The sequence below is a fragment of the Mustela erminea genome, chromosome X (assembly GCF_009829155.1).
Source record: "Mustela erminea isolate mMusErm1 chromosome X, mMusErm1.Pri, whole genome shotgun sequence".
Taxonomy (NCBI): domain Eukaryota; kingdom Metazoa; phylum Chordata; class Mammalia; order Carnivora; family Mustelidae; genus Mustela; species Mustela erminea.
In genome coordinates, this window is record NC_045635.1 from 96,489,920 (window position 1) to 96,517,477 (window position 27,558).

The following is a 27,558-nucleotide window of genomic DNA, read 5'->3' on the forward strand; positions in this document are numbered from 1 at the left end:
CACATAGTCTTTTCACATACTAGGACTTTGTCATTACCCACTGTAAACTAAAACGGCCTTTGTCGGGGTGCCTGGGTGGCTCACTGGGTTAAGCCTCTGCCTTTGGCTCAGGTCATGATCTCAGGGTCCTGGGATCGAGCCCCACATCTGGCTCTCTGCTCGGCGGGGAGCCTGTTTCCTCCTCTCTCTCTGCCTGCCTCTCTGCCTACTTGTGATCTTGATCTCTCTCTCTCTGTCAAATAAATAAATAAAATCTTTAAAAAATAATAATAAAATAAAATTTAAAAATAAAAGGGCCTTTGTTATGAAGATTTTCATCATGGTGGAATTTATTGCTAGAGGTTTTGGCCATCACATTATAGCACATAAAATTTATATATATATTTTTTCGGCATAATAAAGGCTTGTGTGGAGTCTGTCTTTTCCAAAAGTGTTTAAAGACCCAGCTGAATCTTTTGATTTTTTTCCTTTAAAATCTTTGTAGTTTGTAGTTATTAGTTACGGAGCCCTCAGGCAACTGTCAAAGGTGTTATGGGAATCTTTTTTTTTTTTTCTTCCTTCAGGGAAACTTGATTTGAAAAAACAAGCTCTAGAACTTGCTTTCCTATCAAGGACAATTCTTTCTTATTGGTGGGGGGAGGCAGGGAGGACCACTTTGTCTCTGTTCAGTTGTGACAAAATATGGAAATCATTATGTGATTTTTCCCATCTATTAACAATAATAGCCTTGATTATCTCTTTAGAAATTCAGCAAAATCACAGCGTGTGAGGAAAATCTCTGTAATTACCACTAACCATAGGTTTTGTCCAATCAATTAATAGTGCTTTGAAATTCTCTTTACTAGCAATAAATGGAGTATTAAGACCTAAAGTTATCCTTTCACTCACTTTCTGCACCTGCTTAGTGTTAAGCTCCCAGCAGTATATTTTCATTTAATTATTTTAATTTTCTCAACATTTGTTTCCAGTATATCCCACAAGGATAGCAGAAGCCTTGGCTCTGGTTTTGGTTTTTTTTTTCCTACTTCATAATGTTTCCCTATTAATGTAAATGCTGCATAAGTTCTTTCTAAAGAAGAATAAATAAAACTTTCAGAGTACTTAGGAAGTAAATATTTTACCAACTATAAAATCTCTTACACAATCTGAGAATTTAATCTTGTTATGGAAGCTAGAAGTCATTTGGATGATTACTTGTCATGGAGATAAATTCACATGATGTAAATCTTTTCAGATTGGCTTTAGTCCCACAAACACTGACATCTGACTTTTTTCTCTCCTAAGCAATTGCTACTGAGCTTTAAAACAAAACAAAACAAAAAAACATAAAAAGCCCCCACAAATTCAGCACTTTGAAATAAAAGAATAACGGGGTTTCATAAATGACGAGGAATACTGTGGGTATATCCCTCTGTGGCTGCCTACCACACGAAGTCAAAACGTTTTGGTTATGGTGATTTTCTCCTCTCAAGAAGTTGAGTTGTTTCCAATTATTTGATATTCTGTAGTACATAAAACCCACATCAGGATGATGCCACAAAAGGCACAGTGGTTTAGTTTAATTTACTTTTAGTATTCAATAAAAGTCCACCAGTGCATATTTGTTTAATTATGACTTAAAAAATAAAACCTACAGGCCAGCCAAAAAAATAAACTAACCAGTGCTATTTCACTCAGCCATCTGGCTAATTCTCAGTGGACTGACTGTTGAAGATGAAGGCCTTGGGATGGTCTGCAGACCATGTTCTAGGGGTGTGGAAGATTGGAGACGTGCACACATGTGGATGGGTGGGCTTCAGAGCAAGAGCGCACGTGTGTGGAGATGTGTGTGTACTTTTAAAGCAGGAGAGTGGCAGCAGGTGGGAACCGGTGGCCAAACTTGTTGGAAATTTTCAGTTGGAAAATGATCGATAGGTGACATTTTTGATTGCCTGGTTTCAGCCTTCTAATCTTGCCTGGCCTTCAGCCATCCTTGACCTCCACCTTTGAGGATCCACCATTAGGATGAACTCTTCGATAGCGACCTCACTTCTACCCTGAGCTGGGACTCATTAAACTGTCTCTTCTATTTGCTGGAATGAGCTACCTCAAAAGGTGTAAGCTGTGAAAGGCAAAACTCACGTTTAGTGAAGCATCTGGAGACGTTTAGCAGCTGCCTTTTCTGAAGTTTTAATGCCTAATGAAAGCTCGACTTTACTGCTTAGATCTTAGGATAGAATATAACCTAAATTCTTCTACACAAGTCTTTGGCTGAGTCTTCCAAGTCAATACTTCGTGTGCTTTCGCGGGCATTGGAGATGGCGTATGTGCATGAGTACACGTGTGTAAATCCATTCCTGTTAGACGCATAGATTCCTTTTGTCTTTGGTTTTTTGTTTTTTGTTTTTGTTTTTGTTTTTGTTTGGTTTTTTTTAGTGTGAAAAAGTTTGGGGTATGTTGGTTAAACTAAATGGAACTTTTAAACCCAGCTTTTCTGAAAGGATGTGGATCTGTACTTGATTGGTTTTCTTCTTTAAGTCCTAATGCGCACTGTCCGTGATGGGTTAGTGAAGAGGTTGCATGTGTGTTACAGATGAGGACACACATATGCAACTTCTTTGTAGAGACACTGGATTTAGACTGATTCAAGGATGGTTAAAGCAACACACACACACACACACACACACAGAACTTGGGGGTCAAAGGAAATCCCAGCCTTTCTTACTGTCAGATTTATAAGACGAAGTAGCACTCCAAAAGATGCATTTGAAGTGATAGATTTCGCCTCGTACCACCTGGACATGGGCAGTGTAGAACAGCTAAAATCAAAACCACTTGAATTCTGGCTCAGCGTTCTCCAGACAAGTGCTTAAAATAGCTTAAATAACAGGATGCAAGGGGAGGGAAAACATTTCCTTTTAAGGATATGCATTCTTGGTGTGATTCAAACTTCTGCAGGAACACGGCTGTATAATAAGTTTATTTACTTTAAGGTTACTTGGGGGAGGGTGTTGAGAGAGTTAACTGGCATTTTAAATAATACTTGGTACAAGAGCATAATGGGGTTTCTTTTAAAACAGAATGCAGATGTGAACTTACACGTGTCATCAGACACACACACACACACACACACACACACACACACACAGAGAGAGACAGAGCAACAGACAGAGAGAATCTGTTGTTACAAACAGTTGGTTCCTTTCTGAGGAATTCAGCAGCCAGTATGAAAGACAGGCCTCTCGGTGTAGCACTGGGAGCCTGCTGGTGATTTTTCTTTTTTTAAGTGTAGTGATTTTTCTTTAAAAAGAAGAACACTTGGTCAGTGGCCTGAATGTTTAGCTGTTTACTTTCTGCGGGAACTTTGTTCAGCGGGGATGTGTCTGGAGTTTCTTTTTTTCCTGCCATTTGTTAATGTCGACTTCCTTACTGACCCTATTTTCTGAACCCAAAAGTTGAGACTTGCTTCCACAGAAGCATTAAGAATGCTCTAGATAGTACAGGCTATAGGATAGTATCTAGCTTATCAGGCGGTTGAAAATAGGAGTCTTCGAAATGCAGAACCTGTTTGACCCCGTGCCAATGTGTAGTTTAATGAAGATGTGGCAAATGAGCCAGAAAGGGCTTCCAGAATATCGGCAGCTTTAATGAGAAAATAGAGGGCTGCCATTATTGCCAGGACGTTGTGATGTTAGTTTCTAATTGTTCAGACTGTTTTCAATCCAGGTCTGTGTTTTGGGGGTCAGTTTATTATTAAATTCTCATGTTTATGTCAAAACTCCGAATAGAAAAAGATCACCGCCAAACGTCGTTTTGGGCTCCCAGTAATAATGTCAACGATAAGATGGAAGCTTTCTAAAATGCCATTGTGCTATTTGATTTTCTGGCTTTCCAAAGCACAGCGTATTAGATCTCTGATAATAGTTTAAGGGTGTGTGTGTGTGTGTGTGTGTGTGTGCGCGCGCGCGCGCGCGTGTTTTGGCTGGGGATTGGAAATAAAATTAGCATAAAACTCTTTAAAAATAATTGCACCCTATTTTGTCTTTCAAGTACTTTTCCAGCTGGGAGATTTTGTAAAATTAATTGCAAGCTGCCTTTTTAGGCTCCCTCTGCCTTTTTATTGAAATTGAAATTGTTGTCTTCAAAAAGATACGATTTAGGAGTTCTAAGAAAGGCTGGCTCTAATTTACTAGTACTAACACTAAAATGTCTTTGATTACGGGAGGTAATACAAGCTAGATCTGCTGATAAATTATAGGAAAACAGCAGAGTAGGTAAAACTTTTTTTTTTAAGATTTTATTTATTTATTTGACAGAGAGAGACACAGTGAGAGAGGGAACACAAGCAGCGGGAGTGGGAGATGGAGAAGCAGGCTTCCCGCGGAGCAGGGACCGATCCTTGGACTTCGGGATCATGACCTGAGCTGAAGGCAGACGCTTAACAGCTGAGCCACCCAGGCACCCCAAAACTTTTAAAATATGTAAAATGTGATTAATTTCTGTATCTCTGGTGTCTAGCTTAGTGCTAGCCACACAGTAGGTTCTCCATTTGCTCTGGAGGCTGCCTTCTGCCAACCAAGTGCACACGGTATTTCTTAATACAAACAAAGCAGGTTTCTACATTTAGAACGGAACTCCTGACCTGACAGCCATCACTGGTTTTCTACCAGGGTACTCCTCTGTGGGTGTGTTCACTTAGAAAACCAAATTACAGATCTGAAGGCTGCCAGGGTGGGGACAGGATTAGAACAAAGGGAATGAGATTGAATGTTATTTAAGGGATATTTCTGTCGTTATGGTTTCCTGGTGAATTGCCATTCGGTCTTTCAGTGCTATTTCTGTATGTGTTCCTTATTGTTTGTTTAATTCTGTTTTTAAAATGCTCATTAGATTAGAACATTCTTTTCCTGGTTAATACCTGAGAATCAGTAGTCCTACAAAAAATGGTCTTTTCCCATCGCCTGTTACATGCAAGGGACTGGGCCACGTACTGGGGTTGAGGTCAAAAGATTTACAACCTAATAAGGAAGATTGCTGCATTCTGACCAAGTCCTGCCCCTCCAGCCCCCTTTAAAATGGTCCTGTAGGTTACTAACAGCATCTGTGTATTACCACTCTTACTTCAAAATGGAGTTTCTACACGTGGTTATTTTATGTTAGTTATATTTTAGGGTGGGTACTTCCTGGCATCTTTTAATCATGTCAGTGAGCTGTCTTCTAATTAATGCCCAACAGGTTATTTCAGAAAGGGCTCAGGCAGATGTTAATTCTCTTCATTGCCTACATCTCTATTCTACCTAAGGCTGATAAACTGCGAAATGGCCTAGACTCTCAGTGCCCTGGTTGGTTTCAGGTCGTTTTGAATTCACCGTTCTCCAATACTTATTTTAAAAATCTCTGCCTTCTGCTTCTGTTAGATCACTGAGAATACAAAAGGAACAATTAAGCACCTGTTCTATGCTAGGTCTAAACTGGAGTCAATCACAGGTTAAATTATGCTCAGAGGGGCACCCGGGTGGCTCAGTCATTAAGCGTCTGCCTTCTGCTTGGGTCATGATCCCAAGGTCCTGGGTTCGAGCCCCACAGCAGGCTCCCTGCTCAGGGGGGCCTGCATCTCCCTCTCCCTCTCCCCCTGCTTGTGTTCCCTTTCTCTCTGCCAAATAAATAAATGAATCTTTTAAAAAAAATAAATTGGGGCACCTGGATGGCTCAGTGGGTTAAAACCTCTGCTTTCAGCTCAGGTCATGATCCCAGCATCCGGGGATCAAGCCCCGCATTGGGCTCTCTGCTCAGCGAAGAGCCTGCTTCCTCCTCTCTCTCTGCTTGCCTCTCTGCCTACTTGTGATCTCTCTCTGTCAAATAAATAAATCAAATATTTTAAAAAAATAAAAAATAAATAAAATAAATTATGCTCAGATACATCATTTCAGAAGTCAGGGTAAAGTAGAATACATTAATAAACAAATCTTTTAAAAATATTTTAAATCTTTTAACAAATACTTAAAAAATATTTTTAAAAGATTTGTTTGTTAATTTAAGAGAGAGAGAGAGAGAGCATGAGTGGGAGGGGCAGAGGGTGAGGGAGCGAATGTCAAGTAGACCCCATGCTGAGTGTGGAGTCTGACACAGGACCCCAACATCATGACCTGAGCCAAAATCAAGAGCTGGCAACTTAACCTACTGAGCCACCCAGGCAGCCCATAAAATATTTTTCTATCAGAAATTCCCAAGTGTACAAAGTTGTGTTGTTTTGTTTTTTTTTTAAGACTTTTTTATTTTTATTTATTTGACAGAGAGAAAGCATGAGACAGCACAAGTAGGGGGAGCCTCAGAGGGAAAGGGAGGTGCTGGGTCTCTGTCCCAGGACCCTGAGATCATGACCTGAGCCAAAGACAGTCACTTAACCAACTGAGCCACCCCAGCACCCCCCAGGTGGACAAAGTTCTAATAGTGGCAAGGAATAAGCCATCTTTTCCTAAAAGATCTAAAAATGAAGGAATGTTATATTTAGGTGATGTGATGCAGTAGTGATCAGAATGTTATTATTATATATTTGTTTCTATTATGTATTACAATTTTACCTCCAATATTTTTAAAAGTGTATGCGTGCGTGTGTGTGTGGTTTGTGAAGTCTTGGCTACTCAAGTTTAGAATCAGAGTGTGTTAGAGTCAAAAAGGGAATCTGGGGATCGTTTGATCCAAAGACATCTTTTACAGATGGAAAAACGAAGACCCAGAGAGGTGACTTATGCAAATCCTATGTCACATTACTCTCACTTGCATCCTTTCAGCCATGCTGTGTATCTTTCTGTATGCCATGCTTACACCCTAGTAATGAGCTCGGTTTTACTTTTTTTTTTTTTTTTTTTGAGAGAGAAAGGAAGAGCGATAATCTTTTCTTTTTTTTTTTAAGGGAGAAGCAGGCTCCCCGCTTAGCAAGGAGCCTGAGGACCCCAGGATCATGACCTGAGCTGAAGGCAGATGCTTAACTGACTGAGCCACCCAGACACCCCAAGAGTGAGAATGTTAAGCATGTCCACACCTAGCACAGAGTCCAATGTGGGGCTCGATCTCATGACCCTGAGATCATGACCTGAGCTGAAATCAAGAGCCAGTCACTTTATGACTGTGGACTCAGCCACACAGGCACCCCTTTACTTAACTTTATAAAGAAAATGGGAGAAACAGCTTAGTTTACGCATGGGAGGAGGTGTATTTAAACTCAAGAATTTCATTCATCAAAAGTTGCTAAAATCCTGTGGATTACTTTGTTCTTTTTAGCAATTGCAGATGTTGCTGCTGGATTGACTTGTGCGTATAAACACTTTACTAGTAAAGTGTTTGATGTATGGCCTTTTATTAATTCAAAGCAAAGAAAGCGAAGATGTGCCCTAGGGAAATTAAGTACTCTTATTGAAGGGAATATTCATGATTTTCAGAAGTTTGGGGTAGCTTGGGGATGATGTTTGAGAAGTATAGATACTCTAATTGGTAGATTTAAATGTGCCAATTGCGTTTAAGAGTATTTGTTTGAATCTACAAGTATACTTCACTAAAATTAAATATAGAATTTTATCAGCCCTCAAAATATTGCGGAAATGGTTTTACATAGGATATTTAATATTTTAATAGTTGACAAAAATTAGCTGAAATGAATTACACTTAGATCACACTTAAAATAAGATCTGTGGGGCACCCGGGTGACTCAGTCAGTTAAGCATCCATGTATAGGCACTAAAAGAACTAATTCTCCCATGTGTTTTAGTACAGAGAGATAACCACATGATGCTGTTGATTTGATGTTTAAATCTGACATAGGGGCACCGGGGTGGCTCAGTTCGTTGAACGTCTGCCTTCGACCCAGGTCATGATCCTGGGGTCCTGGGATCGAGCCCGCATTGGTCTCTCTGCTCAGCGGAGATTCTGTTTCCTCTCTCCTCCCTACGTGTGCCCTCTCTTGCTATCTTTGACCTCTCTCTCTGTCTCTCAAATAAATAAGCAGGATCTTAAAAAAAAAAAAAATCCCAAGTACTTTCCATGATCTGTAAGAGTAGACGTGATCAGCTCCCTAGCCTCATCCCTGACTCTCTCCTCTGTTTACTCTGCTCAAATCCTGCTGGATCTTTGCTCTTCTCAAACCGTACCAGACACGCTTCCATATCACAGACTTTGCATTTACTCTTTCCTCTACTCGAAATCTCTTCCCCCTAGATATCTGCAATTCGTTCCCTTGCTTCATGTAAGTCTTCATTCAAATATAACCTTGTCAAAGTGGCCATCCTTGACCTCTGCCATTTTGAGCTGCATAATTCTGTTTTGAGGGAGGGGGTCATATGTGTCGTAGGGTATGGGGCAGCGCAAGACACTGGATGCCAGGAGCCTTGGGGGGGGCAAATTAGCCCCCAGTCTGACCCCTTTCCCTGCTTTATTTTTCAGCACAGCACTTAAGTTATATTTCATTATATTATATTTTTATAGTCTTACCTCACCTTAGATGTTATTTGCTTAGCAGTTGTCATTAGAATAACAGGACTTCTCTATCAATCCCAGCAGCACCCCCATTCCCAGAACAGCACCCAGTCAGGTTTTAAAGTAACGTATCAGATAGATTAATTTTACAATACATTTTCTTGAACAGTGCTCTGGTTTCTCTATTGAGATTGTATCCTTTTGTTGTAATAAATTTATGTGTGAAATTCAGTGGAGGAACCTAAGGAAAAGCACTGTTGAAACAGTAGGTATTTGAAATTTCTGGTGAAAGTCCAGTTTTCTTAAAACTATATATGCCCAAGAGATTACAGCCCTCAGGACATTAACCTTCTTTCTTAGTAAATTAACTTCTGGTCATTGGTCAGTTTTTTGTTTTTTCATTTTGAATAGTTTCAGACTAAGCATCATCAGCACTTAAGATATACACTCCGTTAGAATGGTCCTAGCACAAAAATAAAAAGGTTATTTATAGAGTCATGGTAAACATTTGCATTACTCAGGACTGCATTTATTTTTATGAACTCTATATTTATTTACATTAGCTCTTGGAAAAAAGTGATGTTGAAGAGGGTAGTTTAATTTCAGGTGTGCTTTGTAATATAATCAGCATCCATTCATAAACTGTTCTACCAGACTAATGGAAGAATGAGGGACGTAAAACTCCTAAATAGATGCAACAGAAACCGTTTTCTACCATGGCGGTGTTTTATTGGTACGTTGTCTATTAATTATTTTTTAGAAGTCCTGTCAGCTTCATGATTGAAAAATAATTTATTAGGCAACTCTGCTTTGTTAGTATTAAGGATGCTATTTTTTTTTTTTGATTTGACAGAGAGAGATCACAAGTAGTCAGAGAGGCAGGTGGGGGGCGGGGAGCAGGCTCCCTGCTGAGCAGAGAGCCCCATGCAGGGCTCAATCCCAGGATCCTGAGACCATGACCTGAGCCGAAGGCAGAGGCTTTAACCCACTGAGCCACCCAGGCACCCCAGGGATGCTATTTTTAAGTGAAGCTACATATACATTGTTTAAAATACAGAAAACATGGTGTAAAACTGTGCTTTCTGTTAAAATTTGCGTTTCCTTTTTCAACAACCTTAGGTACCAAACAGTAAGAAGAGCAAACACTGTGTTCAGGCGAGCTTAGTAGGAACTGAGTCTCAAAAGAAGACAAATGCTCATCATAAGACTACTCCAAGAGGTTCACTTATTTCTTCTAATTTTTTTTTTCCTTTTTTTGCCTGCTCTCCCTCTTTACAAAGATCTCAACAGCAACGGATTCATCTGTGACTATGAACTTCATGAGCTTTTCAAGGAGGCCAATATGCCATTACCAGGATATAAAGTGAGAGAAATTATTCAAAAACTCATGCTGGATGGTGACAGGAATAAAGATGGGAAGATAAGTTTCGATGAATTTGTTTATGTAAGTATGTGTAAGTCCACCATTAGTATAAGGGGTCGTGACTGTTCCTTTGTCTAGCGGGATCTTAAAAGTAGTCAATCCTGTGAAGTTGCTAAATGTTTCGTATTAGTACTGTTAGGATTAATGAAGTTTCCATCATCCCACCAAGTGTCCTGGGTTCTCTTAGCCATTAGAGTATCTTAGCAAATGAATTGGGAAAAAGAACACTGAAAGAATCAAAGCTACATCACGCTACTCTACTTGCTCTGAAAGGGGAACCATTTCCTCTAGGGCTTCCTCAAAGGGGATTTTTCAAGGTGCTAAGTGTCGTCCTTGAAGTGCTCTCTCCGTCTCCCTTGGTGTCTGCCTTGGGGAATAGGGTGCTCCCAGATGTTAGTTAATGCTACACCCTGACTCACAGTCTTGGAAGCTTCCTGACTTGAGCTTTCTGATTAAAAGAAGATGTTTGCGACTCTTGTCTTAGTAGTATTTAACCGGACGGTTTTCTCGAGGATAATAATTTTGATAATTAAAAGTTAGAAGCATATCTTTTTAGTCCATTGGAGGAGGCATTTAAAATTTCTAGTATCATCAGATACTCCTCAGGGTTCGGGGCTGACTTAATTCTTCCACTTCCAAGCACCGAGTTTAGAGTTCCGCACTCAGTGCTTGGGGAGGGGTTCTCTAGCCCTCCTTCTTGGAGCCTGACACTGTAGCTGCCAGTGAGCGAGGCGACTGGTGCCATTTTCAGTCCATAGCCATTGCCAGGAGTGTTTGAGATGTAGCGGTTGCCTCTTCCCTCCATGAAGAACACCCTGAAGATTTTATTGGTTGGGTTTATTAATTTAAGGCTGAGTTTGTCTAGCTCTAATTAGGCATTCCTTTTACTGGGTTACAAACAGGTAATGAGTTGCCTCATTTTTTCACCAACTTCCCAGCTTTCTCATCCTCCTTTTCCATGGTAACTGAGGCTCCCTATAGCCAGTGAAATTCTGGTATGTTCTCTCCCATTAGAATTAACTCCTTTAGAACATTGTTAAGAGCAGATTGGCTAATGATGTCTCCAGAGCTGAGAGCATTTGGTGCGGCGGGGAGGGCTGCTGTTTTAAAAATGTAGACATGTGTCATGATGGCGTTCTTGTCGGCTTCTTTTGAAATACTGATTTCCTACCCACTGTTTTTTGTCTTCAGTTATTGCCAAAGCCTTTTGTTTTGAATTCTGTGTTCAATAGTAAGTTGCAATTGACTTGCAGTATGAGCACTTGCATGTCTCTGATGTGAACGTGCTCCCCTTGGAACTGCATGTTGAGTTGTGAATTTAAAGCAGCTTAGAGCAGTAGTTAACTATGATGGGTTAATTTTTGAGATAACTTACTGCCCAGAATTTTAATCTGCTAGAAAGAACGGACCTAAATCGTGAAGATCTGCAGTGTGGCCAGTATTATTAAGGACAAAATTGTGAAAGTGTCTTTGAGAAAAATGATCTTAGGGAAATACTTAATTTTGTAGGTCTTGAAATGTTGCAGGTTCTTCCAGCCGAGCTGTCGGAGGCTTTTAAGGGAGAAGGTTTGATTCCCCTAGTATATTCTTAAAAAGTAAATGACGTGCATACTAATTTTGGCATCGCTAGGAATTTTTAGAAAATATTAATGAGGACATTTCAGGTTAAAATGTACATTTCTTCCTAATTGGAAGGAATCTGTATGTTTATACTCTTTCACTTTTTTTAAGATTTTATTTATTTATTTGACAGAGATCACAAGTAGGCAGAGAGAGAGAGAGAGGAGGAGGAGGAGGCAGGCTCCCTGCTGAGCAGAGAGCCCGATATGGGGCTCCACCCCAGGACCCTGGGATCATGACCTGAGCCAAAGGCAGAGGCTTTAACCCACTGAGCCACCCAGGCGCCCCAGTATACTCTTTCATTTTTCAAATCAAAAATAAAAGCTTGGAGTCCTGAAAAAAGGAAGTAGTTTCCCCAACATTACACATAGGACTAGTAGCTTTTTCCAGTTACTTCCCTTCTGTTCAAGACATCTGAAATGTGAAGGACAGTAAAATAACCTGCCTGAAATTTCAGAATGATACCGCCATGACCGGACTGAAAGACGGGTGTCTGAGCAAATGTCCGTCCGCTTCCATCTGCTTTGTCACTGATGAGACATCTTAGAAATTGTCAAAAATATGGGTAGATTTTTGTCATCTGTAAAAAAGCAAGCGAGTTATTCCTATCAGGTGTTAACATAAGGAAGTAGAAATAAACGTGTTCTTACATCTTGGGGTTTTTTATTTAAATTGCTGCATAAGAGGTGTTAATTGCAAAGCAGCCTACAGACAAAATCAGTTTATGTTAATTTTGGAGAAGAATATATATAGGGCAGAAAAGAGTCCCTAAGTTATTATGTACACTTCAAATGTTAGTTAAATTTAATACCCGGATTTTGTTTCTTCTAAGTCTCTCAAAACGACATTACTGGATTTTTATACCTACAAGGTAATGGTGGGGTTTTTTGGGGTTTTTTGTTGTTGTTGTTGTTGTTGTTTTACCCGTATCTTTAAAAAGACTGGTATGGCCCTTCCTTTCAGCAGAGATGTCTGCATTAAACTCTTGTTTTCACAGTGAGAAATTTGCTCTTGCATAATGGCACTAAGTTGTTGACCAGCCCTAGGACTTTTGCTAATAGCACCAATCTCATCAGATGAAATCATTTCATATAAGTAAAGTGCTTAGAACAGTGCCCGGCATATAGCAAACGCTATGTAGATGTCAACTGTTGGGGGTACTGATTTCTGTTCTGTTTTGTAAAGCAGTGTTCTTTTCCTATTATTACTAAGCTCAGGCCTACAACAGATTCCAAAAAAAAGAAAAGAAAAAATTCAAGTGTACTACTTTGGAAACACTTTGGAAGCAAGCCTCAAACCCCAGAAGCCAGTCAATATTTTGCAATTCTTTCTGAAATCTTTCCTTCCTCCTAAGTCATTATGCCTCTGGATTGCTTTGTCTGGCTGCTAGTCCTGCACAGAACTAGAAAGGTGATGAAACTTTAAAAAGGAATAAGAAACATATACATATATATACTCCATTAAGGGGGGGAGATGCATAGAACCAGAGCTGCAGGGTCCCCAGGAGTTTGCTCACGCATGACAAAGCCAGTCCTTCCTCCTCGAGGGAAAACAGCACTAACAGTGAGCTCATTAGTATCACGACGGGCAGCTTTGAAAAGATTCATTGAGAAGACTTCAGCACAGTAGTTGGCCTTGTGTTATCTCTGATTTCAGAGATTCTTGTTAAGCCAGGGTTTTCTACTCAAATAACTTTATCATCCGCTGGAGCAATTCTTCCCTAACCTAGAAAACAAAATGCAAGTTCTCCTGCGGTGAATCCATTGAAGAGACGTAAATCTTCAATTATCCCTTTTAATTTGCTTTTTTTTTTTTTTTTAAATCTACGCAACAGAGGAAAGTGTGAGCTTGGCTGGAAACATTTATTTAAAAATATTTAGAAAACGAAGGTCCTATAACCTCTGTAAGGCAATTAAAAATTAACTGATTTAATTGCAACTTTGCTTTCGTTCCCAAGCATGAACTTAACTACAGTGACGTAAGTAATTGCATTAGGATATTACACAGTAGACATTCTTTTTTTTAACTTATTATTTGTATTGTTCCTTTTTTTTCCATGCTATATTTAAATTTGGATTTATTTTTTAGCTGCAGTTGTGATCATGGAAACCAACCTAATTTTTTTTTTAATTTTTTTTTTTTAAGATTTTATTTATTTGTTTGACAGACAGGATCACAAGTAGGTAGAGAGGCAGGCAGAGAGAGAGGAAGGGAAGCAGGCTCCCTGCCAGGCAGAGAGCCCGATGTGGGGCTAGATCCCAGGACCCTGGGATCACGACCTGAGCCGAAAGCAGAGGCTTTAACCCACTGAGCCACCCAGGTGCCCCCCAACCTAAATTTTAGAAGCAAACGATCTTGAGGCAAAAATAGGCCTAATAAAAAAATAACTTTTCATAGGTCATTTCTGAGGCAATAACATTTTGTATGCTTTTTTTTTGTCATGCAAGTGATTTATGGTACCTCAGTCATGAGAGAAAGCACACATTTCAGATTTTAATTTACTAGACAATGTCTAAATAAAGTGGAGTTCAGAGTGGGGTAGAATAGTGAATATTGCGTTTTTACTAAGCAGATATATAATTCTCAAAGGGGAGGTATGGGAACCAAACGCATCACAGTGAAGACTGCTACATTCACTGGTCACCATTTTATCATATAATCTTGGCTCAGAAGTTAAGGTAAATGAAATGAAACGAAAGTTGGATTTAAAAAATCAGTGTGCATAAAAAGAATTTCTATCATTTAGAACTTGCCCAGAGTGCCTGAGTAGTCAGCTCTACAGTATCGATACCTAACAGGAGTCCGTATAATGGCCAGAAAGGAGGGAAAATGATTTTGTTGGCTGTGTGCAATATTTAGAGTAGTCTGTGTGTGTGTATCTATAGACATAAGTAGACATAGACACACTCGCACACGTGCACACCCATTCTGAAATTCCACCTCTGACATTACAGGTAGAGCAGAGAAATCACAGCTCTGAAAATTAAGCTTGATCTTGTGGAACTTAACTACTCCCTAGTTTCCTAAATAAAATTGGGTTTGTAAGTCCAAGGAAAGACAGGATTTTAGAAAGGCAAGAGGAAAAAGCATGGCTTTGAGAGAGAGAGCCACCCACAACACCTTTAACAATTTTTACACCAGTTACAGAAAATCTCTCTCTCTCTGATTTGGATTAATGGATTAGTGGATTAATGACAAAAAGGTTCCCTCCTGGGAAACCTAAATAGAAAAGGCCCTCCCAGCTTTTGGACGGATGTCTTGTGCAGGACACAGGGGTTGGTCAGTGGCACATGGGGCTGGATTTCAAACTTATCCTCGTGCCTGTTCTCATAGATAAAACCTGAACTGCTACATATTGTGACCCTGGTCTATGAACTTCAAACATGGGCTGCACCTCCTGAGATTTGTGTGTGTGTGTGTGTGTGTGTGTGTGTAATTGTCAATAATGCCAAAGGCCCTTGACTCCTGTTCTGTTTGTTCAGCAACTCTTCCATTAGGGTAGTATGTTTCCTTCTGTAGGTCCACTTATGTGTTATAAACACCTTTTTAAAAAAAGATTTTACGTATTTAGAGACAGAGTAAGAGAGAGAGAGCACACATGTACAATGTGAGTGGCAGAGGGAGAGGAGGAAAGAATGCCAAGCAGACGATCTGATGAGCATGGAGCCCTGCACCGGGCTTGATCTCACGACCCTGAGATCATGACCTGAGCGGAAATCGAGTCAGACACTTAACTGACTGAGCCACCCAGGTGTGTCTTTTAAAGAAATTTTGTGAAGATGCTACATCTTTCTCTCATTTTATTGGAAGTAGCTACTTTTTAGCCATGTGCATTGGTAGATCAGAAACAAGTTTGGGCTTAGGTGAGTTCCAGTATTTAAAAGTATATAGTTAGTCCTGGGACACCTGGGTGGCTCAGTCCTTTGGGCTTCCAACTCTGCGTTTCAGCTCAGTTCATGATCTCAGGGTCCTGGGATCCAGCCCCACCTCCGGGCTCTGCACTAAGCGGGGAGTTTACTTGAGGATTCTCTCTTCTTCTCCCTCCCCACGTCCCTCCCCTCTTGTGCTCTCTCTAATAAATAGATCATTAAAAAATAGAGAGAGATCTTTAAAAAATATGTAGAGCTGCGTAGTCCTTTAGAACATCCATTCATTCAATCAGGCAGTTAGGAAAGGGTATAAAATCTGCTTTGTTAACCACCTGCTTTGTACAGTTAGAATGCACACATTCATTTTGCTCACCATGTTGTTCATGACAAGAAGCTAGATTTCATAAACACTCAAACAAGACAGTTACTGAAAAGCCTCTTTTTTGTGTTTATTCTCCAAAGTTGTCTTTTTGCTGCCAACTCAACCCATTTCTTCACCTGATTACTCTGTACATTTTGATTGAACACGCTCCTACCATTGTACCCCCAAAAGAGGTTTTTTTGGTTGAATCATTAAATTTTCGTCTTCCTTTGCATTAAGAATTGTGGTTAAAGCAGGGGGATCCTTCAGCTTTTTCTCTCCAGGGAACGAACAAAGCCTTACTTGTTGGTAGAAAATTAGCAGATTTACCTATGCCTTTGAACCACACTAGTTGGCGGCTTAAAGCGGATTCAATGCATGTGGCACTTAACATTTTTGACAAGTGTGTGCAATTGACTGTCTGGCTTCATTTTCAGTAGCAGTATTGTAGTATTTATTTAGCATCTTAAAAGCACAAGCCCAGTTTTCCATCTCCTTTTAAGACTCACCACCCATATGGGAAAATGTAGGTGAGCGGAGTCTGAAAGAAGATAGAAGGGCTTATCGTTGCCCCTGATTTAAAACAAACTGTGAATTAACAACATATTTTCATTCGTAGATTTTCCAAGAGGTAAAAAGCAGCGATATTGCTAAAACCTTCCGCAAAGCAATCAACAGGAAAGAAGGGATTTGTGCTCTGGGAGGCACTTCCGAGCTGTCCAGTGAAGGAACGCAGCATTCTTACTCAGGTAATAACAGTACGACTTCCATGTGCATCAGGGTGATGCAGTGACCTAAGGAGGGCTGCTAGAGAAACATTGCTTCCTAATTAAGAATACAGCAGAAGCCCACTGTGGTGTGTATTTAGACCTGGGACTAATACTTGCCGTAACGGCATTGTAAGTATTTATCATATGGCTTTGTTAGCTTGCAAGACATATTATATGATGAGAGCAATGATCGGCTTTATTATAGTAGAACTCTACAGGAATGTAAGTAATGTTTTTTTAAAGAATTTGGTAACTAACTTTTCTAAGGATCGGTTAACCCTGCTCATGCTCTCTGTTTTTTGCTGTTAATTTTGTACTTCATAAGAGCCATATTGTATTCAAGTATCTGGGTTTTCAAAGGGGAGAACTCATGTTTGTGACACGTTAACTTTCAGTACTATGTACAAATTATTTTAGACTTTAGAGTCAACCTAGAGTGTGAACTAATTTCTTATTATTCAACATGACTATAGAGGAAGAAAAATATGCCTTTGTTAACTGGATAAACAAAGCTTTGGAAAATGATCCTGATTGCAGACACGTAATACCCATGAACCCGAATACTGACGACCTGTTCAAAGCTGTGGGTGATGGAATTGTGCTCTGGTAAGATGTTGGTTGATTTTGTGTCCCGATTTCCAAAACAGCCTTCCACGTAATTGATATATTATTGGTGTCTGGGTGCTTGACGGCTTCAACTCGGGAAACAGAACTGAAAGTCGTCTGGGTGTGTCTGAGAAAGTACCACCAAGATACAAATCTAAAACTCACTCATTTAGACTGGGGACTGCTTTATAAGGAAGCTGCCAGCTTCCGATTTCTGCTGAAGTACAAGCAGAACATGACAACTTTGTTGGACTTAAGTATGTCAGTGTCTACTTATTTTTAAAGTACATAGCTTCGGGGCGCCTGGGTGGCTCAGTGGGTGTTAAAGCCTCTGCCTTCGGCTCAGGTCATGATCACAGGGTTCTGGGTTCCAGCCCCACATCGGGCTCTCTGCTCAGCAGGGAGCCTGCTTCCTCCTCCTCTCTCTCTCTGCCTGCCTCTCTGCCTGCTTGTGATCTCTATCTGTCAAATAAATAAATAAAAATCTTTAAAAAAAATAATAAAAAAAATAAAGTACCATAGCTTCAAAATACAAAAAAAGCTTCCTCTTCAGTTCTCACTCTCCAGTTACTTAGTTCTGAAAACTGTGTTGGTCCTTGCTGCCCCAGAGCCAACAGTATCTTGGTAGAAAGGATGTAAGATGATCAACACTTTGTCCAGTTGATGGTCTAAGAGCATATGCTCCGTAATCAGTCGGCCTGGGTTCGTCCTCTGCCTCTGCCGCTCAGGAGCTTGTAAGACCAACCAAAATGCAGTCAGAATATTCACACCCCTTTGCATTTCACGCTGCTTCTACTATGATCCCCATTAAAAACCATAAGATAATCCCATTTCGTCCATGTATAGGCACTAAAGAACTAGTTCTCCCATGTGTTTTAGTACAGAGAGAGAATCACATGATGCTGTTGATTTTTTTTCATTAACTTTTTTTTCCTCTTTTTTCTTCTTTAACGTTTTAAAAAGCTTTTCTTTCTTTTCTTTTTTTTTTCTTTTCTTTCAAATCCTTGTGTCGAGGGCTGACTTTCAATAGATCACAGCGAGGGAGCTCCTCTGCTACGTAGAGATGCTGTTGATTTGATGTTTAAATCTGACATAGGGGCACCCGGGTGGCTCAGTCCATTGAACGTCTGCCTTCGACCCAGGTCATGATCCTGGGGTCCTGGGATTGAGCCCCACATCAGTCTCCCTGCTCAGCGGGAAGCCTGCTTCTCCCTCTCCCTATGCAACGCTACCTCCCGCCCCCGCTTGTGCTCTCTCTCTCTCCCAAATAAATTAAATCTTTAAAAAAAAAAAAAATCTGACATGGAAAGAAGCATGGTTTTCCCTGTGTGGAATCACATATTTTGGGGCAGTATTATAAACACCTAAAATGTTAGTGTCTTCGTCCAGATTTTACCGAATGAGATTCTACCCAAAGAAATCACAGATTCTAGTCTAATTAGCAGAATATTTCTTTATCTCACGACTGGATTAGCAATACCGAATATCGTGCCTAGCTCATCATTTAGGCTCTCAATAAATATGGTGAATGAAAGAATCTCATGCTCAATAAATTGACCTCCTTGTGAATAAATGGTCATTCTTATTTGTGAATTTTACAATCGAGAAAGAGACACAATTTCCATGTGGGATTTTATCTGTTTTTAAAATGTATGCAGTAAGGGTTTTTCCAGTACCCAAGTTATTCATTCTTACAAAATGATGGGAAAATACAAAAAATTAAAATGATAAAGTATGCCTCAATCCCCAACTCAGAAATACTCAACTACTGTAAGCATTTTGGTCTTTTTTTTTATGTGCATTTTTCACATGTATAGTTTTTTGTGTGTGTGATCAACATGGTAAAAGTCATATATTGCACTGATTTTTTTTCAGATTACATGAGAGACATGTCATGTGCCTTAAAACATTTGTGAATATTTACAGGCTCTTTAAAAGTAAACCAACTCCCTGCTAATTTGTGTTTCAGTAAAATGATCAACCTTTCAGTTCCTGATACAATTGATGAAAGAGCAATCAACAAGAAGAAACTGACACCCTTCATCATTCAGGTACAAATGGATATCCCTACCCTCTTCCTGGAAATGGCCTTGTGAGATCCTATTCTGTAGCCCATCAGTTCTGCCCTTCATGTCTTCCCATTTAATTCTTCTACAACTCTTGAGTTTAGGACTATTATCCAGATTTGACAGAGGAGAGCTGGAACTCAGGCTCCTGCCTTGCCCAAGGTTAACACTGGAACTGAAGTTCAAATCCAGGACTAACTCCAAAGCCCTGTGTTCTTCTCATTACATGCTGTTTTCAGGCATGCAGAAATAAGCAAAAATATTTAAGCTCTTAATTAATTAGCATGCTTAAGCAATGGAGCATTTTTCTTTTTGTCAAGTGTGTATTACACTCTGAAATAGCAAAATTCCCTCAGGCAGCAGCACCTCTTGGGACGCAGAGATTACAATTCTAGAACTTTTTTCAGGTGCATGGATTAGACCCCTCTTTTAGAAATACAATGACTCTGGTGCCTGGGTGACTCAATCGGTTAAACGTCTGCCTTGGGCTCAGATCCCGGGACCTTGGATAAAGGGACTCCCTGCTCAGCGGGGAGTCTGCTTCTCCCTCTCTCTCTGCTGGTCTCTCTCACGCGCACGTGCTCTGTCGATAGATAGATAGATAATCTTGAGGAAAAAAGTAGAAATACAGCCACTCTTGGGGCACCCGGCTGGCTCAGTTGGTAGAACATATAAGTCTTGATCTCAGGGCTATAAGTTTGAGTCCCAGGTATAGAGATTGCCTAAAAATAAAATCTTTAAAAAAGAAAAAAAGAAATACGACCCTTAACCTGCATGGAGAGCCTGACTCTAGTTACTCAGCCTTTTCTTTTCGTGACATGTCCATGTACTTCAAAAGAGACCAAATAAAAATACCAAGTTAACTTCCCACAGAATTCTGGAAAAGACAGTAACAATAATAAAGCTGAGATTTGTTTTAGCTATGCCTTTAACACCAAAGTCTGGAGTTGGTTGTCTGGACTTTGTTTTCTGTGGATCATGTGCGGCTGAAATTAATTTCCTCATTGAGCATTATTTTCAGTAAAGGAATAGACTCCTAAAAACTGGAAAGGTCAAGAAGCAAATGTGTACGTTGGCTCTCTTGCAGGAAAACTTAAACTTGGCCCTGAACTCTGCTTCTGCCATTGGGTGTCACGTTGTGAACATCGGTGCGGAGGATTTGCGGGCTGGGAAACCACATCTGGTTCTGGGACTGCTTTGGCAGATTATTAAGATCGGGTTGTTTGCCGACATTGAATTAAGCAGGAATGAAGGTAATGGAACACAGTCATTATTTTGAAAATTGTTTATTGGGTATTTTTCCTGGTCACACAGACTGTCGTGCTTTCACTTAATTGAGGCGATTAGATGATAACTAGAATTAAAAGAGGGTAATGCTATAGTGTTGTTGTGGAAAACAGTCTAATTACAACTTTTCGTCTTTAGTAGTAATTCACATTTGCCTGATGCTTTAGAATTCATTTTATAATAATAAAGACACAAAAGCACAGAGTTGAAGGAACTTTCCCAAGGTCCCCAGTCTGGGTATTTTTCATTTCTAATCTGGCTGCCCAACTCCCGCCCCATCTTCACTCCTGGATTTTGAGGCCTCTTCAAACTAATCTACCCCACCCTTGATGATCACGTTTTCCAAACTTCTTACAACATGGGGTTTCCCGTCACACCGTGGATTTGTAGATTCTATAAGCACACACGATACAATTGACTTGTGTTCTGGGCAATTCTACATGATCCTCTTCCTGCAAAGCTTTAACTATGAACCACCACTCCACATATTCCTATTTTATTCCAGAAATCGCCCTCTCAGTCCTTGTCACTTCTGGGAAATATCTCTTTGGGGTTCTCAGTCTTTTCAAGGTCCCCCAGAATGTCTGTCAATGGTTTTATTATTTTGCACATTGATCCATGATAAGACTTTTTTGCACTTTTGAGACTGTTGCCCTTGCCTTTGTTTCAATCTGCTCAAAGGTACCTATATTTGAACTATATTTGAACAAAAACGATTGCTCTCATTGCTGGCCTTCTTCACAGTGGTGTTTGTCTTGTTAAAGAAGCTGAAGTCCAGGGACACCTGGGTGGCTCAGTCGTTAAGCATCTGCTGTTGGCTTGGGTCATGATCCCAGGGTCCTTGGATCGAGCCCCACATCGGGTTCCCTGCTCAGCAGGAAGCCTGCTTCTCCCTCTCTCACGCCCCCTGCTTGTGTTCCTCTCTCTTGCTGTGTCTCTCTCTGTCAAATAAATAAAATCTTAAAAAAAAAAAAAAAAAGGTCCGTTCGGGAAGGCAAATACAATCACATTGGCGTGTGGAATAAATCAAATAACTTTTCTTTGACAAGGTCTCAGGTGCACAGATATCAGGCTGTTTAATCCTCTCTGGCCTCTGATGTGGTGGGGATGGGGAGCAAAAGGACGGTCTTAGACAAGTGACCTGCTGCTTCTACCCTTGCTTAAGTCCCTCAGCAATCAGAATGGCATGAGGCAGAGTCCATGAGAGATGAAATTTGCCTGATAAAGGTATCACTTAGACCTCTTCAGAAATCAGGCAGTTTCAGTCTTCTTGTTCAAGGGAAACCTCCTTTTATTTCAGGGGAGGTAATTACTGCATTAGGGACCACATGACGTACTCCTGCAAGCATGCCGGAAGTTTAGCTGTTCTCCGTGCAGACACCCCATGCTTCTACATAGTACCCATAGGGAATACTTACCAGGAACCCTTGGCTTCTTCACATTCAATTCAACAACAAAAAATAACTGAGCAGCTTTTACAGGTTAGGTGCTATAGAAAATGTTAAGCTAAATTATAGCCCTTTAAAAATAGATTTAACCCGGGGCGGCTGGCTGGCTCAGTTGGTAGAACGTGGGACGCTTGATCTCGGGGTTGTTGGAGCCCCATGTTGGCTGCAGAGATTATTTTTAAAAATAAAACTATGTTTAAAAATAGATTTACCCTGGGGCGCCTGGGTGGTTCAGTGGGGTAAAGACTCTGCCTTCGGCTCAGGTCATGATCTCAGAGTCCTGGGATCAAGCCCCGCATTGGGCTGTCTGTTCAGTGGGGAGCCTGCTTCCCCCTCTCTCTCTGCCTACTTGTGATCTCTGTCAAATAAATAAATAAAATCTTTTAAAAAAATAGATTTACCCCTTCGAGAATCCATTAATTACATTTAAATATAAGTACCATAAGGTTCTATACTCCTTTAGTCAAAAGGTTAAGTATAAAGACGCCACCATTTTAAATATCCTCCTCCAAATCTCTAATTTTAACATAATTAAACAAGGACAGTTTAGGGGTCGCTTGGGTGGCTCAGTTGGTTGAGTGTGTGACTCTGGATTTCAGCTCAGGTCAGGATCTCAGGGTTGTGAGATCAAATCCCAAGCCAGGTTTTGCACTCAGTGGGGAGTCTGCTCGTCTCTCTCCCTCTGCTTCTCTCCCTGCTCACTTTCTCTCTCTCAAATAAATAAATAAAATCTTAAAAAAAAAAAAAAGGTAAACATATGTCATAATGTAAAGTGTTTTAAAAGCTGTAACTTATTTGCCATTTGGAACATAAAGACTAATAAAATATAGTATATATTTGCTATATATTCTCATAACAGTATCTTTATCTACATCATCATATAATTATCTACGAATATATTATCTTTTATTATAGTGACAGTACCTGAAAATGAGGAACTAGGTCAGACCAGTTATTGTCCCTCTGTTACCTAACAGAGTGTCCAAAGAACGAATGAACTTGTAATGACCATTGTCATGTAATATCTTGGTTGTGGGTTTTTTTTCCCTTCTAGCCTTGGCTGCCTTACTTCGAGATGGTGAGACTTTGGAGGAGCTTATGAAGTTGTCTCCGGAAGAGCTTCTGCTCAGATGGGCAAACTTTCACTTGGAAAACTCAGGCTGGCAGAAAATCAACAACTTCAGTGCTGACATCAAGGTAACCATGCAAGGAACCGTCATGCCTTTGGGGATGGTTACCATGGCTTGGGTGACTACCAGCCAGACAGAGGGAAAATCCTACCAGGATATTGCCAGGCCTTGTTGGCCCTTGGCCCTGATGGTAGATTTCAGGAGAGCTGAAACCTAGAAGGACTCTCCTTCTGTGGCAAATGGTCAAAGTATTATAGTCCTAACGCTTTCTGTTCTGCTCCCTGTTAAACATGGAGTACCAAAGGGTGGGCCATGACCTTTCTCTTCCTAACTGCCTTTCCCAGACATCAGGGTACCTGTTAATAAATCCTGGGAGAAAGAGAAAGGGCCCCAGGGTTCTCCTCCTTTCTTACTTGGCTTCTTTCCATCATGTGCTCCCACCGTTAGCCATTGAGTTCATGAGGGTAGTGATGAGCTCACATATGGCTGTCTCTCCTACCTCAGCCCTGTCCTATGGTCCTCCTACCAAAGCCCACTTCTAACCCCAAGACCCGCCACATAAAAGACCTTCAAACATTTCTTGTGTTACATTTTGGCGTTCACGTCTCAAAAGCAGTAAGGAAAAAACTAGCAGAGGGAGGAGACGTTGGTAGCTTCCCAAAGAGGGGGCCCAAAATTACGATAGCAAAAAAAAAAAAAAAAATTCTCTTTCATTGACTCCACTCTCTCCCAAATCTGAGTGTTGGGACACAGGGAACAAATTCAAGGATCTTCAGCAGATGTCACTGACCCACGGGGCTATGAAAACTGTAGTCTGTTATCTTATCGATGTGCTCAGTGGGGAGAGGGAACCTTGGGATGTTTCCATTACTGGTTTCACCAGGGACAGTTAAGGATAGCTCCCAAATGACAAAACCAGCAGGCCTTCTACCTCTTCTTTTAACTTACACAAGATGTTTGGTCGGGTATATATTTTTGCTTTATGCACGAGCTGTGTTCCTAAAAACCACTCTTAAATGGATTTTCTGTTTGGGACCTCTTTGAAAGGTACAAAAGGAAATATTGTTTAAAAATGGAGCCTGCTGTGGATCTTTTTAAAAAGCAAAGGATTGTTAGTAATGTGAAAAAGAAAGGCTTCCATTTGGTCTATACTCCAAGTGTAATTTTGCCCTGTAAAGCCCTTTCTGGGGGAGAAGACCCTGCTGGGTCTGCTCTTTTTACTCACTCTTGTCAAGGGCAGAGGATTAGATTATGAGCTGCTCATGCACCATTAGGAAGAAATTGTAAGCACAAGCGCTTTCACAACGGTAATGCACGATTACGGGAAGGCAAATCCTGTGCCTGCTAACGGCAGGATCTGGCTTTGCACTTCATGAATGGCTCTGAAGTAGATTTCACTGGCATGATTTTCCCCTCTTTTAGAGTCATTTCCAGCATTCTGTATCCACCTCATTCAGGGAGTTTCTGAAAAATGCAGCTCCCAGAGATTCGTATTTGGTAGGTTTGGGGCTGAACCCAGTCACCTGTGTATTGAACAGCTTTCCCCCAGGTGATTATGGTGCCGGTTATCTACAGAGTTTGCTGGAAGAGACGTTCCTTATAAGCATGTCTGGACTGTCAAGGTTCAGTAACAGAATCTGATCACTGCTGGGAGGATCATCTTCCAATTCAGCAGGATTAAGGAGTCTTGACCCCAGTTTCTGTCCCCTCAAGGCAGACGCTTACTTGACATGGTTGAAGACTGTTATGAAGTGTTTGCCCTGGTGCTGTGGTTTTCAAGTTGTCCTCTGTGGAGGGTCCACATAGCCTGAATCCACCTAACCATGTAAAACCATTCAAACAATGGATGAGTTCAGGAGCTTAAAACAAAAGAAAATCTTCGGGGGCACCTGGCTGGCTCAGTCGGTGAAGCGTCCGACTCTTGATCTCAGCTCAGGTCTTGATCCCAGGGTTGTGAGTTCAAGCCCTGCATTGGGAGCCTAGTTAAAATAAATATATTGTTTGGTTAACTATGTTCAGGTCATACAGGGTCAAATGTTACTTCACCAACTCAAGTGTTACTTTAAAAATGTCATTTAAATTTACAGTTAAATACATCTTTAACATAGCTAATCTCTTCTCCATAGGTTATGGTATATATTGTGTTTCGTAATGATGTAACCTGTCTATTTTCTCTTTCCCTATGCTTCCTGGATTTCTGCTCCTCCTTTCTTTTCTTGCTTGTTTTATCTGCCAAGCTTATTGACTTCAGTAATTCAGTGAAGGTACAGAACTAGTTCTGTGTTTACTAGCTTTATTGTATTGGCAATGTTAATCAGTTATAAAGTCATGATAAAATCCAGTTATCCATATTCAAGGCAGAAGGTAGGCCAGATGGCTGGACTTTTCTGGGGGAAAGATCTGTTAGATTAGAAGACAGCAATTTGTGCCATATATTCTCACAAAATCCCGTGCAAATATCCTTCCAAACATAGGACAATGGGATACATTCATTCTTTGTAGATGTGATCTCACTGAGATTTTCAATTCATTTATAGGATTCCAAAGCCTATTTCCACCTTCTCAATCAAATTGCACCAAAAGGACAAAAGGAAGGTGAACCGCGGATAGATATTAACATGTCAGGTTTCAATGTAAGTATAAGTGTTCATTTGAATTCTACAGTCTTACAAAATGATTGTCAATTTCTTCTCAATAACAAGAAGTTTGGTAATCACATGTAATGGTGTTAAAAATTTTGAGCGTTGTTTTAAAATTTATTGCTGTGGGTATAATTCAAAGACCGAAAGATGAGCTTTGGTGTATTTTGGTAGTTTATTAATGGGTTCCATAACGATGGCGCTATTGGCTTGTATTGATTGCATAAAATATTCAAAGCCAGGGTCGGGAAATAAGTGTTAGAAACTAACCTTTTCCAAGTGTTTGGATTATAATCACAGTGAGAGATGTAATGACAAGATAGTCATATATGCATTTGTAGTCTTCGTGTGCTGAGAGTAACATGACTATGTTTACAAACTGCAGATCCAACTTGGGGACTTACTCATGGACCATATTCCCTGGTTATATCACTCAGTTGTTCAGTGACCTTGGACAGATTTCTTCGCCAAATTGGATCTCACTTTGCTCATCCATAAAGGAAGGAGTTGGACTAGACAATTTAGTCTTAAGTTTCTGTGATCCCCTGGTGCGTTCTTTGTACCCATTAGGTATAGAATGCATTGTACTAATTTAGAGAATCCATGTTTCTAGCCCAGTAGGCAGTAGGATCAAGTAGATAACATGGGCTAAACCACTTACAATGCCCTTATCAGAACTGAATTTGTAACTGACTTGTGTGCTTCTATTTCTGTCTGGATGTGAGGTGTGAGATTCTTTGGTTCAGGTGACTTGGTATGGATCAGGAGCTGTCCTGTGCGTGGGGCAGCTGTCCGCGCAGGCTCACCGGGTGACCTTGGGCCTGCGTAAATGGCACTAGTATGCTAACTGATGCTGATTTTGAGACCGCTTTTCTGCATTCATTCTTCCCTGGTTGATCTTCAAACACTCCTTTGTCTCTTCCCTCCCCAGAATCCTTCAAGGATTCCCCATTGACTCTAGACTTCAGTCTGAAGTGTTCTGCTTAGCATATAAGGCCCTGCATGGTCTGCCGGCGAGTGCTCTTCCCCGCTAGTCTCCACCCCCACACCCTCCCCCAACACTCATTTTACCTCTGAGCCTTTGCTCACACTTTTCCCTTGTCAGTCCGTGTCCTTCTTCATCTTTTTCAGCTTTATTACCTTCTTTAGGGCCTAACTGACTGATGATTGATTTTTTTTTAAATATCCATTATCACATCAGGTTTTCTCATGATCCTTTGTAATGCCTTCCGGCTCCCATCCTATATTCCCCCATCCCAGGCAACCACTCATTTGCTTTCTTTTGCTTTATATTCATTTGAGTTTTTACAAGTTTTATGTAATGGACCCCTACAGTATGTATGCTTTTTTTTTTTTTTTTTTGTCTAGCTTCTTTCACTCAGTGTAGTATTTTGAGATTCACTCATGTTGTCACATGTATCATAAATGCATTCCTTGTTTATTGCTAAATTATACTCCAGTGAATGGATATACCACCATTTGTTTGCACATGTACTTGTTGATGAGCATTTGGATTGTTTCCAGTTTGGGGCTATTACAGATATAGCTGCTATTGAACATAGAGAACTCTTTGTATAAATACATGCATTCATTTCTCCTTGGTAAATACCTAGGAATGAAATGGCTGAGTAATCGGGTATGTTAGGAAGCGACCAATTCACTTTTAGTGTGGTTGTACATCTTACATTGCTACCAGCAGTATACAGAAGTGCCAGTTCATCCATATCCTCACCAATACTTTAGTGTGGTTAGTCCTTTTAACTTGAATCATTCTAACAGGTGCCAAATGATCTGTCATTGTGGTTTTAATTTGTATTTCCCTAATGACACATGGTGTCGAATATTTTTAATGTGGTTATTTGCCATCTTTGTATCATCATGTTCAAACATT

At 40.4% G+C, this 27,558-nt stretch overlaps 1 protein-coding gene across 2 annotated transcripts in view; it reads left to right on the top strand.

Moving 5' to 3' along the window:
* The window catches only part of PLS3 (plastin 3), an 84,232-nt gene that overhangs the window by 49,113 nt on the left and 7,561 nt on the right, over positions 1-27,558 (top strand). For both annotated transcript variants that reach the window (XM_032329856.1, XM_032329857.1), the window contains exons 4-10: positions 9,729-9,892; positions 16,341-16,470; positions 16,965-17,097; positions 19,067-19,148; positions 20,251-20,416; positions 22,953-23,095; positions 25,566-25,661. In XM_032329856.1, the coding sequence (XP_032185747.1) occupies positions 9,729-9,892; positions 16,341-16,470; positions 16,965-17,097; positions 19,067-19,148; positions 20,251-20,416; positions 22,953-23,095; positions 25,566-25,661 (914 nt within the window). The remainder of the gene's footprint in view (positions 1-9,728; positions 9,893-16,340; positions 16,471-16,964; positions 17,098-19,066; positions 19,149-20,250; positions 20,417-22,952; positions 23,096-25,565; positions 25,662-27,558) is intronic.